The 14,854-nt window shown below is 44.5% G+C and overlaps 1 protein-coding gene across 1 annotated transcript in view; it reads left to right on the top strand.

Annotated features, from left to right (window-relative positions):
* Positions 1–1,993: 1,993 nt before the first annotated feature.
* The window catches only part of LOC111655436 (uncharacterized), a 56,141-nt gene continuing 43,280 nt past the window's right edge, over positions 1,994–14,854 (top strand). Inside the window, exons 1-5 of the mRNA XM_023406844.2 lie at positions 1,994–4,508; positions 6,259–6,376; positions 7,270–7,822; positions 8,133–8,600; positions 14,080–14,274. Of these exons, the coding sequence (XP_023262612.1) occupies positions 2,265–4,508; positions 6,259–6,376; positions 7,270–7,822; positions 8,133–8,600; positions 14,080–14,274 (3,578 nt within the window). The 5' untranslated portion in view covers positions 1,994–2,264. The remainder of the gene's footprint in view (positions 4,509–6,258; positions 6,377–7,269; positions 7,823–8,132; positions 8,601–14,079; positions 14,275–14,854) is intronic.

Here is a 14,854-nt window from a genome sequence, read left to right as displayed (position 1 = left end):
AGTCTTTTAAAGGAGAAGTCTCACTTACAGGACGCAGTCATTCAATGCATTTACAGTTAAATCCACTTAAAACAAATTAACTTAAAGTCTGAAGTTGTAAATAAAAGTTTGGGGTTTCAGTGTACAATATTCTAGCCAAACCTGATTTGTCTTTAGCTGACGTCAAGTGAATGTATTTTTAACAGTGGTGCCTTTATGTTGCACATCTCTGTAGCAACAGGCACCAATTTGCTGTAATGACACAGAATCCAATCAGTTGGCCTTGAACAAGTTTTAGTGTGTACAGTACACCCTTATATCTATACTTTTAATGAGGTGTAAAATAGCTGTAATGATCTAAAGCGAGGCTGTCCCCCAGTTTTTACTGCTGTACCTTGGCTAGCTTTAGCATTTAGCTTCTCTTTTGTTTTTGGCAGAGGAAGCACTGTTACTCTGCTTAAAGATACAGGATTACCGGACTATTATTGTCTATCAGCCGGGAGTCGATTAACACGTCAAACAGCCCTCGGTTTGTGTGTTCATGTTATTTATGGGGCTTTAAGGAACAAGCTGCCAGGAGAGAGAAAAATTGCAGCTGACTATGTTATATTTCAGTCGCACATACAGTCCTGCTGCTGGGAATATTCTCTACTGTAAATGCAATTTTTCTAAAAGCAAAATTTTTATCTCACTTTTTTATATTCTGTGCTAATAATAACATACATATAATAATATAATTTATTTGTTAGCTTGCTAGCAATATGTGCTCCGACCAGTGTGTATGGAGTGTGTTTGTGTGCATTAATGTGACTCTCTGCATTTCTTTCTGTTAAGTTCTTCCAGTCCCCCTCCTTTTTTTCTTCTTGTCTCTGTAAGTTCATCAACTGAAATTAAAATTGAAACATTCAGACATGTCTTCGCCTCAGTTCACGCCATCCAGGGCAAACTCATGACTGTCTAGGTATACTTGCATCTTAACATTGACTATATTTGAGCACACCTTTACCTTTTTTATTTCTTAAAAACTAAGGGGTCCAGCTGTTTTAGGAAACTACATGTTCATAATAATTAAAAATATGAATGAAGTATTGAGAGGTGGAAAAAAAGCATTGTTGGTTTTGGTCTTTTCATCTGAGTTGTTGACAAGAGGAAAAATAGTAGAATTTTGTAAATTGTAAATTAACTTTATTGGAGACCTGCTTCTGTCTCAATGCCATACTCTCGCAAGATCTGTCAACTGCTGACATCGTTTGCCAACCGATAACCAGATGTTTAGATGGACCAGAGTTATTTTTGGATTGACTTACTTATTAAACTGACATGACTTTGTACTGGGCTGATCAGATGTCATTAGTAGATTAAAAAAACAGCAGCAAAAAAGGTGCAAATTTGTACTGTATCCATGTTGTGTCATCTATTGTTGTATTCTTTTGGCAGGGACAAGTAATCCATAAATTAGTGTTAAAAATGCCTGAGACTTCTTCTATATAGAGGATCTTTGATGACATGTTTAAAGTCAAAGGTGTTTATAGCAGATCTGAATGCAAACTCAAAGGGGGCATGAAAGTCTGGCTGTCGTAGAGATAGATAGCGATAGATACCGTTTAGAAACGGAGATAACAGCACATATTTTTAGATATTGTTGTTCACATGAAAAATGACAGAAACAGTTGTGTAGTTAACAAAAAAAGGGAGCTAGAGAGTTCAATCCCTGGATCCTTTCTCACCTCTGCAAAGCTGACCAATCACGGCTTGAAGTGGGTGTGACTGTCGGACACAGCCCCAACCCCCAATCCGACATCAGAAAGGTGTAGAGGAGGTTTCTGGAGCTACTCGACCATCCGACAAGCAGTTCTGACATAGAACACTGTCGCCTTTATACTTAAATATCAGTGTGGATGTTTGCATCACAAATACTCACACATCCTGTGTGTATGTTGTGTCCTCTGAGAATAGAAAAGATAACAACTCCTCCTTTCTTTCATTCACAGGTATGAAGAATAGGGAGCTGTTAGAGGCGTCCCACGGGCATGTTTGTCCTCTGGCCTGTCCACCTGTGTGTCTCTGCCCTGCACACACACACACATACTCTGGAAGGGAGAAGAAAGACCGTCTAAAAATAAACTGACAAGCACCACCAGCAGAAAAACACAAACCAAACCGACAAATAAAAGAAGAAGAGGACAAAGAAGAATCTCTCCTTTGTTTTGTCTCTTTCGCTCTGTTCAACACACTCCCTGTTCCATTTCTGTTTCTCTGTCCTCATTACGAGCCCAGAGGAGGTCATGTCCCAGTCTGGAAAAGTCCTTCATCTGTATGTGGAAGTGAGGTCTGCCCCAGATCAGAATGGAGGGAAAGGGACATTTGGGGGAAATGAAGAAGGGATTGCTCAAGGGCGTGCACTTCAGGACAGTCCTGCAGAGCTCCTGTCTCAGCTGGCGACCCAGACGACCTGCCAGGCAGTCACCAAGTCCTCCGCGGCTCATCGTCTGGTCCAGGACTGCACACACAGCCAGTCTCCATCTCGAAACACCGTCAGCTTTCAGCTCCAGCAAGCCAGCAGCTCACCGAAGGTCAGCAAACGTTGGAGTTTACCCTGTGATGGAGCCTCTGCCAGCCACTCTTCTCCAGGAAAGGTCGCCATCCCTCACACGCCTCCCAACTGTCGGAGGCTAAATGAGGAGGAAGTCAGCAGCGGGAAGCGGTCAGTGGTCACCTTTAGTTACGTTGAGAAGTCCAATGTGCAGACCGTTGGCAGCCCACGCAACTCTGTGCACGAGAGAGGGACCAGAGAGGAAAGATCCACCCCCTCCCACTTTCGGAAACGGCTCAGTGACCCAGTTTGGTTTGGGAGTCCTGATTCATCGTGCAGCTCCAGTCCCAAACTGACTTTCCGGTCACCAGGAAGTCACCAGCAGACGTTCTCTCCAGGCCTTCGCCAACCACCCTTGGACCCCATCGGCAGGGCAGCTACCCAAAGGGCTGTGGAGGAGTTTGGCTCCCCTTTACTGAGGATTAAACTGGCCCATGCACTTGAGCACACATCATTCTCACGCTACAGTCAACAGCCACGCTGTCAGTCCTGGGCTGGGTCGCCTGTTCAGCGGCAAAACATCAACGTAAACCCCAAAGACCACGTCACAGATAGGAGCCAGGCTATTTGTGGGCTGCCTCGCAGCCCGGCGTCAGACCAGCTGTCCTCCCAGTCCAGGCAGTCTCCTCGTGCGAGGCCTGGGTCCTGTGTGGAGCCCCAGAGCTTTCTTCACTGGTCAGGAGAGGAGAGAGCTGTGGCCGGAAGCCCAGCCACCAAAAGACACATTCAAAGGAGGACATTCAACAGGAGCACTTCACCGCAGGGAGCAATTCTTCAACTTGGCAATAATGTAGTCGAGGGCTTGAACCAGTTAAGCGACAGTAAATCCTCCTCTCCAGCTCACAGCCCCGAAGTTGCTCGTCGGCTAGCAGAGGAGGCTACCAAAGTATCTTCTATTTTCACAGAGGCAAGAAAGTCCTCATTGCACAATGCTTTAGGCGAGCATGCAAGCAGCTCGATCTCTGGAGAGTTTCACAATTCGCCTCCAAATGCACAACAGTCTAAGCAAACGCTTAAGATGAACATCCCTTTAAATGATCAACACACGCCAGCAACTGACAACACAGACTCGCACCAGCCTGAAAACTCGATCTTGCTGTCACATTCACATAATACAAACTCCCTTAATAACTATGACACTCAGCAGGAGGTCTGCGTTCAGAAATCCCAGCATCAGAGCTCAATTTTATCAGCAGCTCAGAGTTCACCGGCCCTTCCTTCACGTTTTCTCCGTCCCTCTCATCCTCCCACTGAGCTCAGCTCTCCCATTAGGGACCCCAGACTATTCCAAGCTGAGCTCCGAGCACCAGATACCCCCACCCTACACCGCCGCCAGACCCCACAGTACACCGGAGACTCCTGGTCCCCGAGCCTGGACAGGAGAGGAGACCTGAGCTGTTTTGAGAAAGGGGATTGCACTGAGCTAGCTCGTAGGCTCTTTATCAATCAAAGTGTTGAGGAGGCGCCGGTCAGCTGGACCACCAGGCACCTGTGGGGGATTCATGTGGAGAACAGCCCAAGGCCAAGCCCTGAGACTGGATTTGGGTCCAACAATGACCGACCTCCTAATCGTCAATTAAGCCAACGTCGCAGGCCACTCAGCCCCACGGCTCAGCAGAAACGGGCCGAGCAGAGGAGGAGAGAGATCCTGCTTCTGGGACCAGTGGTGCTGGACTCCCCAGAGGAGGACGAGGGCTGTGATGAAGAGGAAGGAGAAGGCAATGAGGTGGAGGGATATAGGGCTGGGCAGCAGCCTCGCCTGCAGAGGATTGAGGAGCCTCCAGAGGCAGAGCAGAACGGAGCGATGGGAGGGTCGTCCTCACGGAGCTCCAGTGGGGTGACGGGCAGCCTGGGGGACAGGGACTGTGTTTCCCCAGAGTCCAGCCAGTCCAGTCACCAGAGCAACGAGACAGGGGCTGCCACCTCAGGAATACAGGTGAGTACTGGGTGAAGCTACGAAGCTACAAAATGCACTTTTTGTTTTGATAAATTGCATAATTTTATATAATGTAAATACTGTAGAGTTAAATAAATAGTTTCATATTTAGGGAAATATGCTTATTTCACTTTAATTGCTGAGAGTTGATTAGAATATTAACACCCAAAATCCTAATCAGGGGCTGCGTCCTTCAGGGGCTGCAGTTGAAGAGCAATTGCATCACAGTGGTGCAAAAAGCTGCCCCATTTCGAAGGCTCCTTCAAATGCAGCCGAAAACCGTGTCCTTCTTTTCGTGGTCAAAGAGAAATCCAACAGGTGGATCCTTTATGGCCCAACCTATCCCAAGAATCATTGCCAATGATGAAAATAATATGGCAGCAAAAAAACACAGACAGAGAGCCTTTTAAATGTCAGTATTGGGTTTCAGCTTAGCTAAACAGCTAACGGTATAACTGTTGAAACCAAGGGCCTTAAAACATCGAGTTTTTGTGAAAAAAGTTACATGCGGTCAAGGTTGCTGGGCGACAGGAGCCGCACTTTGCGACACAACGGTAAGGCCTAAGCCTAGTTTAGCTTAGCAGTTAGCATGGATCTGTCCAAAATTAAAAAATGTACCAGCTCATCTAAATCTTGGGCTGTATTACTTTAAAAACCAAAGTTTACACATCCACTGTACACTTTGGTTTGTGTAGAGACAAAAAAATAATGCCTTAGATGTGCTAGTAGGTGTATTTTTGATGTTTAGAGAGAGCCATGCTAGCTGTTTCCACTTGTTTGCAGTCTTTAAGCTAAGCTAACTAAGTGCTTGCTGGCTCTAGCTTCATACATATGCTTAATACTTCAAAGACAAGTGAGAGGTATCGATATTCCCATCAAATCAAATTAATATCAGACTCTCAGTTAATTCTATCAAAAAAACTTTTGCTTTTCTCCCTGAGAGTTTGATGAGAAAATGGACACCACTCTTATGTCCGACCACAAAGTGTGGGGATAATGCTAGGATATCGTTAGTTTAGAATAGCGTAAAGACTGGAAGCAGGGGAAAACTGTTAGCTTGGCACGTAACTCCCTGTGAAACCACAATATGTCACTTTTCTGTGTGTCTTTGTGTTGATTAAAGATGCATCATGTTAGCTTTTAAGGTGTTGGTAGATGTATTTTTAAATTTAACTCTGGAGAGAGCCAGACTAGCTGTTTGCACCTGTTTCCAGTCTTTATACTAAGCTAACTGAGCACCTGCTGGCTCTAGGGAATGGTGTCCATATTCTCATCAAGTCAAATTTGTATCAGACTCTCAGTCAATTCAAGCAATAAATATTTGAAGTTTTAGTTTTCCAGCCGAGAGTTTGATGAGAAATTGTACACCACTCTCACGTCTATGCATTAAGTATGGAGATGGAGCCAGGAGGTAGTTAGTTTAGATTAGCAAAAAGACTGGAAGCAGGGGGAAACAGTTAGCTTGACACATAGATGCATCATGTTAGCTAATAAGCTTTTAATGTGTTGTTATATATATTTTTTTTTATTTAACTCTGGAGAGGACCAAGCTAGCTGTCTCTCCCTGCTCCCAGTCTTTATGTTAAGCTAAGTTTACTGCTTCATGGCTCAAGCGCCATACTTAACACACAGACATGAGCGTGGTAATGATCTCTCCTAACTCTGCAAGGAAGTGAATAAATGTAAATGTCTGACTTTTGCTTCCATGCTGCACTGCAGAGCTAGCCTCTGTTTTTTCTCTGTCTTTCAGACGGATAGCGCCTGTGCGGTGCCTGTGCCCTCGCTCCATTGTCAGAGGATTGCACGTGCCAAGTGGGAGTTTTTGTTCGGGACCCCTGCTGAGGAGGCTGCTAGCAGGGGGGAGAAAAGTGAGAACATGACCACCTCAATTTTTTGTAGTTACTGCACATAAGCTTAGGAGAACATTGGCTTTATAATATACTGTTTAAAATTTACATGATTGTTGTTTGTCTGTAATGGTCAACAAATCCCATGAAAAACCCAAAATAAGTATAGTGTGTATCCAAAGCCTGATATATCTTATTCCTCTGTGCCATAGAGTTGCATGTTGACATGTGACATGTTCCCTCATCACCATGTGTGCACACATTGTAGTTTATTTTGCCTCAATTACACACACCATCCTGCTGCCCCAAATACTCATTAGAACGCCAAATGTGTATTAATCCCCTGCTGAAAATAGTCCCCAGCAAACGTACTATTTACTCCTGTTCAATTAATGTTTGCCAAAAGCTACAGTGACTAGCTGTTTTAGAATATTACTTTGCCTTTTTTGTTTGCCTTGTCACTTGTTTTTAAAGAATTGCATCTTGAAAGGACTTTGGGCTGACAGCTGCACAGACAGGTTAGAGAAAGTTTTCATAGATAGATTAACACATTGTTTGTTTTAGTATTTTCATGAGATTTGTTGACTTAGAAAAAGACAGAATATCACCAGCCTTATCCTTTAAATTAAGCAAAATTATATCTGAGGTTGTTTCTGATTTCACTATACAGTCCAACAGTTTATTATAAATGCAAGGAATTCAAAACATTATGATCATATTATCAAAATACAATAGATAAAAAAGGTTTCCAAGAAAGTCAGTACCAAAAAAAAGTATTAAGGTTCAATACCCAACCCAGACTTTTACTTGTCATTTAAGATACTGGACCTCCTATTAGAGGAAGAAAATGATCTAAGTACAAGTCAAATCTAAGTCAAATTATTGAGTTTATATTTCATTTTCTTTATCTGCAGACTCTCTGGAAAACTCCACAGCTCCTCCCAGTGGTAACTCCAGTGAGTCTCCCACCCCGACTCCCCCTACCTCCCTGCCTCTGCTTTCTGCCAATCATGAGGTGCAGCATGTGGAGGTAGAGCTGGTGACCCCTCCCCCAACCATCATCGGGACATCACCCAAAACCGGGATAATTCGCCGGACGCTCAAGTATTCAGAAACCGACCTGGACGCTGTCCCGCTGCGCTGCTACCGTGAGACGGACATAGACGAGGTGCTGCTGGCTGAGCAGGACGACGCCGACTCTGCGTTTGGGAGTAACCGAAGCGTGCAGGGCACCTCAGGGACAGGCAGCAGCCCTCTGCGGGGTCTGGCTTATCGGAGGACAGATGGGGAGGGGGTAGAGGAGAGAAGAGGTGGAAGGGAGGAGGAAGAGGAGGAAGATGACGAGGAGGAAGACGAGGAAGAGGAAGAAATGGTGAGCTGGGCCAGTGTGCGGATGCAAGGAGACAACAGGAAGCAGCAGTATGCAGCTCAGGAGAAGCCGGAGGTGTTTGGACACCTTCTGAAGAGGTGAACAGAAGCAGTTGAAACACACACACTCAGTCATACACAAGCCTGTAAACACATACAAGTGCAACAACACTGTGGTGGAGGCCGACCTATATTTAGATCCAGAGTTTGGCTCTCACCCATAACCTATTTTTCAAGTAGATAGTAAACATGTTTGGTTGCATTTTTGCATAAATTAAACACAAATCAAAGATACACAACAACTCAGTGGTGTTGGAGGCTCCTTTTTCTAGATGTTACACATTTAGTCTTTTCTTTATAAACACAGCTGTCTTCTTTCAGTGTTACTAAAACCTCCCTCCCTGTCCAGGCCAATGGAAACGTTTTTTGACAACCACCACCCGGCCCTGAAATCCCCCATCTTGGTCTCTGGTCCTCGATGTGCTGCAGAGGACACCTTCAGCCGCCACTTTGAGAGCATCATGGAGTCTCACCGAGCCAAGGGGACGTCATACAACAGCCTGGACAGTGAGGAGCTGCTGACCTCGAGCACCCAAACAGTCCTGACCTTTGACCTGCCCACGCTAACCCCTGCCATCCACGGGCTGGTCTGCCATAGCGCCAGGCAGATCGTGCAGCTCAGCTTTGCCCCGCTGGCACATGACGAGAGACCTAGTCTGTCCGATTCTATCTTTACCATGACTGGGGACTCGGACGCCACCAGAGCCCCCTCCAGCGAGAGGCTGAGCAGCGGCTCAGATGACACGCCGCCCAGAGGACGAGAGTGTGCACAGCTGGGGAGCAGCTGGTACAGCAACCCGTCCTTCTCTTTACCAAGGTGAGTTAGCACGACAAGTAGTCACAGTAAATATCAATGTGTGTGAACAGCACTAAAACCTGCGTTCATTCTTTTTTTGGCAGCTTATAGCTAGAGCAACAAGCTATAAACACAAAACTTTAGACATCCGTTATCATTAATTTGAAGTCGTGTTTCCTACCATCTGGCAAATCTGTTAAGGCCCAGAATTCACTCTCCTTTTAGCTCTGTTTTGGTCTCGACCGACTCCTGGGGGAAATATATCGCTTTTTAACTGCTAAATGTGCAATTTGTTCCCAACATTCTCCTTGTCTTTCATTTGGTGCTGGGGAGGTAGTGTAAAGATCTTCTGATGGAAAAGATGCTGAGAAAGCCTTTTTTTTTTTGCACAATTAGATGATTGTATTTTGATGATTAGATACCAGTCCCCAATGCAAACAGGACGTGAAGCATGTAGCTGACAGCGTTGACAACTGAAACACAGATGACCTAAGCTGTGATGATTCATCAAGAATCTGGGTCATGTTTGTGGTTGAATATCATTTGTCATCATGTCTGTTATTTATTTATCTATTTATCTCCAGTCTGAAATAATCATACAGGAAGACTAGTTTTATGTCAACATGTTTCCTTAGAACAAACTGTTCACACAGCTGTTACAGAGGAAGCAGCTCCAAATGACAGTTCTGATTTTAATCCAGTATTAATGCAGTTTTTATTGCCCCCTGTCTGAGGTCATGATCTTGTTAATGGGCTGTTGTCAGTCTCCAGACGAACGAGTGTCTCTGTCTGTGTCATTCTCCTTGAACGGAGCAGTGCTGCAGTGCTATTCTGGAGTAGCTCAGAGTGAAGGTCGCTAGGAGGCTGCTTGTGGTCCAACTGCTGTCTGCCGTGTGTGTGTGTGTGTGTGTGTGTGTGTGTGTGTGTGTGTGTGTGTGTGTGTGTGTGTGTCCATCTGTGCATATTTCCTTGTCTCTTAAACGTTTGAGTGTGTACATGCACGTGCATCTGTGGGTGTTTTGCAGAAAATGTATATGTGAATGCTTTATTTGTGTGGGATTTTGTTGGTCTGTGTGTGTGTGTGTGTGTGTGTGTGTGTGTGTGTGTGTGTGTGTGTGTGTGTGTGTGTGTGTGTGTAAGGTGCAGGCATGTTAGACAGTGGCAGATGGCTGCTGCAGCAAAGTGGGATTCACCTTGACTGCTACAGTCCCAAAGACTTCACTCTGACTCTCCTCAGTTGCAGTTGAGGAGGCTTTATTTCATTCCCAGAATCCTGTGTGTCTTGGTTGTATACAGTATATTACTTTATAGCAAAACAGCAGCTTTCCTAATCCATATTATATCCTCCTTATTGCAAGATACAGTGTATGGCAGACAGAGAGAGAGAGAGAGAGAGAGAGAGAGAGACAGAGAGAACTGTGGGACAACAGTCTGTCTGTGTCTGCTAACTCGTGAAAATGTCTTACACAGTGCTTATGTGTGACGGTGAGGAAGACTCCGGGCTTCGTGAATGTCACCCCAACTTAGTGTGACAGCACTGCAGAGGTAGAGTGACTGCACTGGGTCACCTTGTTGCTTACACCACTAGATGGCAGAAGAGGACAACAATAATGCAGCCAAGTGCTCCCCCCCCCCCCAATAAGATTCAATCTAATGCAGGTGGTCAACTTTGAGCAGCAGGATCAGAGGTATGTCAGTGGTGTGTGTGTGTGTGAGAGAGTGTGTGTGTGTGTGTGTGTGTGTGTGTGTGTGTGTGTGTGTGTGTGTCAGAAAGGAATCCAGTCTCAACTATCAGCTGATTCATGTAGAAATATTCTCTGAAAGCTTAAAACCAAAGCCGCTTCATTTTCTTCTAATTTTTCTGTTTGTGTATAAACACAAACTCACACTTAAGCTTTTCTTTTCTCTCAACTTCCTGATAAAACTCTTTATACGAGAACCAAATCTCACTGAACTCGTGAGTGTAAATGTTTGCTCAGCACCGGTCTTATCGCACTTTCCTGAGCAGCCTTTCTAGCGGTGGAATCCAGGAGTGAGAGGAAAATATTTCTGAGGGCTTGTCCATACTTTGATAAAAGTTGGAATTTCACTCCCCTACCCCCTCCTCTTCTTGCTCCTCCTCCCTCCTCCTCCTCCTCCTCCTTCCCTCACATCACCCCTTTCAGATGGTCTGTACCATTGGACAGTGGCTCATTGTGCAGAGCTGCCCAGTGGACTGAGAGGGGGTTCGGTTTAAAGCAAGAGGCTGACTCTGGGAATTATCTCAGGACCTCTTGGCATTGTGCTGGCACTTAGACAATGCCACCAGGTGGCGGAGCCTGAACCGGAGTGCCGGCTTAATCTTATGATTATGAACACTCCTTCAGGCCCCAGTGAAGTGTATGCTCTAAACAGGCTCCACAGTGGCCTCAGACCCTGACAAAAGGCCACCTATTCTCCCCCTCAGGGCAGTTATAGTTGTTGAGGAAACAGTTTAGAGGCACACGCCCAGTGGATATTGAGTTTAAACCTGACTCCTCGTATCTTTGTTTTCTCTGAAGGTGTGCTAAAAGCTCATACCAGAAACAAGGTGGACTAGAATTTGTACAACACCCAAAGGATGGGCAAAGTGAGTGTAGTGAGTGTAATTGGAGACTCAGAGAGAGATAGAGAGGAATGAATGGAGGGTAGAAAGACAAGGGAGGGGGATTTTTTTTTGGGAACAGACAAGCCAAGTTTCATGCCATGCTTCGAATCCAAGGTCAGCAGGGGACAGTTTGAGTTTACACAGTGGAACAGGGAGGGAGAAGAGAGAGGGAGGAGTGAAAAGAAAGAACAGAAACAACAGCAAACAGACGGGGAAAAAGATAGAGAAGGAGAGGCATTGCAGGACAAACAGCTCGTCCACTTTGGGGGAAGGAGGCTTGCTGTGAGGCTCAAATGACAACAAACACAGAGGGAGAGTGAGAAAGTAGAGAGGAGAGAAGAAAGGGGGGGGACACATGAAGTCTCAGTCAGACTCAAAACCAAGCAGAGGAATGTCAAAGTCTGCCGGCCTCTCGGGAGCGACTACAGGTGCTGCTCTGCGCTAGCTCCCGCTCTCTGGACTCCAGAGGGATGCGTTCCGGTTACGAGGCCAGGAGGAGAGGAGGGGGCAGCCGGGCGAGCAGTCTGAGGCGAGGTGGCGGTCAGGGGACGCCAATGAGGACGCCATCTGTCTTCTGCTGTCATGGTTCCTCTGCAGTGGGAGAGGAGAGGTATTTGACAGTTAGGCGGTCTTGCCACAGGTAGGTGTCCACCCAGGAACCTGTTTCACCTGTCTGACATGGATCTAAGAGGATGTGAATATCTCGTTCGGGCAGAGGGAAAATTCAAATGATCTTCTTAGGTGTAAGGAGTATAGATGCAGAGTAGATCTCATTTGGGAAAACTAAGTGACTGCAATTGTACTGTACAGATATTCTGTGAGTCTGACCCCCTGATTAAGACTTGAACCCCCCCCCCCCGATTGCATTGCACAAGCAAATTGAGACATTGTAGGTAAATGTAAGTAGCAGTAACTTTTTAACTTGTTTAAATTAATATTCTTTACTTTCTCAGCTTCAGAGTTTCTGAATTAGACTGTTTCTATGGTTGGACGCTAATGTTAGCCAGTTTATTATTTCATGTTAATAGTCTTTAGTGATGCTGTGGTGGTTTAGTTAGTCTTTTACCTTTTCGATATTAGCCTTTTAAGAGGCACCCCATTTGTTTTCAGTTAGGAATTCAGTAGTTTTATCTGGTTGGGTAATTGAACAATAGTAAAATACATGTGTACTGAAGGCTAAGTAATTGTATTAGCAATGGTGAAAAGGAATTAAGTACTTTTAAGTAGTGTATGCAGTTCAATTTTGAGGTATTTGTACTTTACGAATATTTCTGTTTTATTCTACTTTATACTTCCACTCCTACATTTCAGAGGGAAATGTTGCTCTTTCCACTCCACTTCATTTGTTTGACAACTTTAGTTGGAAAAGCAGGATACTGTAATGACTGTAACACCTGAAGCATGTGCCTGCACTGTACTGTGTTCCCTGATTGTCATTTTATAATTTGCACTCTGGTGCAGACATTCATGTTCCCCAGAGGGTAATCCTCTATATAACAATAATAATAATGAATATGTTTGCCAGATTAAAAAGCTATTATAAGAAAGCCTCACAATGAAAGTGAGTTTTCCAAGTGCAGCTTAAAACAAGTCTGATCCCATTGACCTTTGAACCTTTGTAGCTTTTCTTGGCAGTCAGCTTGTGTTATTAATTACTGTTTGCTCCTGTGTGATTTTTCCTGACTCATATGCAGTATAAGGATGTGTAATTGTGGGAAGCAAAGCTCTGGGACTGTGGGTTTTCTTGGCTTGTTCTTCATGCTGCAAAATCCAAATGAGAGCTTGGCTTGTTGAGGAAGTGTTGCAGTTTCTTGCCTTTCGGAGCAGAAACTCTCAGCTGTCGGACTCTCATTGTTTCCTCTGTCGGGCTGGCGCGACTCGAATGGTCACACGGCTCTCGACGGCGGCGGGAAATGTCAGCATCACGTCGAATTCTAAGTGAATGAACTCAGAGACCTCGTTTCTGTCTTAATCCATATTCTAGCAGAAGGCAGAAAAGTAGTTCTCTTTTAGCTCAGTGTGACATAACATGCTTAAATTATAATCACAGAATAATTCAGATGTAATAAGTTTGGCACTTTTGAACCGGTTAATGCTTGGAAGGGGCTTAATTAGGGAGTGATAACCAGAAATCCAGGAAGCTGGAAGAAAACAGATTTTGAATGCAGTTATTAAAGTGTATAATCATGCCAAATGTTGCACTTAAAGATGAAATGATCTGCATATGTTCTGTTATACCTGCGGCTAAATTCATGTGAACATATAGGCTTTGTTTACTCCTGCATATTCGCACTCATTCATTATTGTTCTCTCCACTTTTATTATAATCTCCCACTGCGTTTCATCTCTTCATCAATATCTCTTTTAATCCTCTTTTATCTCTGCCCATTCATCATGCATGGTTTCTAATCTTATTTAATTTGACAGATATTTATGTTTCTGCTCAGCGACTCTCTCTTCCTCAGCCTGTTCTCATGTCCCCCCCTATGTATTTTACTATTCTTGTCATAAAACATAAGTACAGCTGGAAACTGATCAGTGCTGCATAAATCAGATATTAGTATTAAAGGTCCCATATTGTGTGAAGTTAGATTTCTATGTCTTTTCTGATTATTACACAGGTCTAGGTGCTAAACTAATACTGTGAAAGTATCAAAGTCAGTGCAGGGAAGGTCACTGACTTCTATTGTAGCTGTGTGGCCCACCACTTCCTCTCTTGCTTTATCAATTTACCAATCTATTGTCCTCCTCATTCCCTCTTTGTCCCACATTCCACTCCTGAATTTCTGTGACATTATGTTCTTCATTTTTCCTCCCCCTCCTTCTCCATCCATCTCTCTGAGTCTGATTTTAACCACTTGTTGTTTCTCTTAGCAGGGAGAAGGCCCGGCTGGCGACAGATTCGGAGCTGGACCAGGACCTCAGTGACAGGCTGGGTCTGGGCAGCAGCGACACCCTCACCAACGGCAGCCACCGTGCCGACATGGCGGCCGCCAAACGCCTTGCCAAACGTCTCTTCAACTTGGACGGCTTCAGGAAGTCTGACGTCGCGCGCCACCTCAGCAAGAAGTGAGCTACTAGAGAATAAAGATTTAAGTGTCTGAAAATTTTCTCAGGGTTTTGTTTGTTGGGTAGTGCTCAATGGCACATACGTAATATTACTATTCTGTTGCTTTATTCTAATCGTTACCATCCGAAACACCCTAGTAACCACCTAGCAACCAGGTACAGGGTGTCTGGATTGTCCCCAAGTTGAATTTGTGTGCTTACATTTATGTCACACTTTTGTCAGTATTTCTCAGTTTTATAAAACAATAATATATTATTTAAACCTGTACATTAAAAGTCAATTATACTAATTCATGTACCTTTACTTGTAGTATCACAAATACCCCCAGGTATGAAATTATTAATAGTAAGACCAGTAGTGCTTCTGCTGCTGTTACAGCAGCAACAATAACAGTAAGAGGTGATATAGGCCTCTTCAAACCAACATGTTAAGTACTAAAAAAACTGTAGTCTAATTTGCATGTTATTGAAAAAAGTTCCTTTCTGCTGCATCTTGTCTTTATGTAATGAATGCTAATCAATGAGGGCCAGTGCACATGCAGCTTCCTGTGCCTTTACTGTACGTCTCTTTAAATTCTGC

Source organism: Seriola lalandi, unplaced genomic scaffold, assembly GCF_002814215.2.
Source record: "Seriola lalandi dorsalis isolate HSWRI2012SDOR001 ecotype SW California unplaced genomic scaffold, Sedor1 jcf7180002054317, whole genome shotgun sequence".
Classification (NCBI taxonomy): Eukaryota; Metazoa; Chordata; class Actinopteri; order Carangiformes; family Carangidae; genus Seriola; species Seriola lalandi.
The sequence above is the reverse complement of the archived record's forward strand: the minus strand, read 5'-3'. Positions and strand labels throughout refer to the sequence as shown.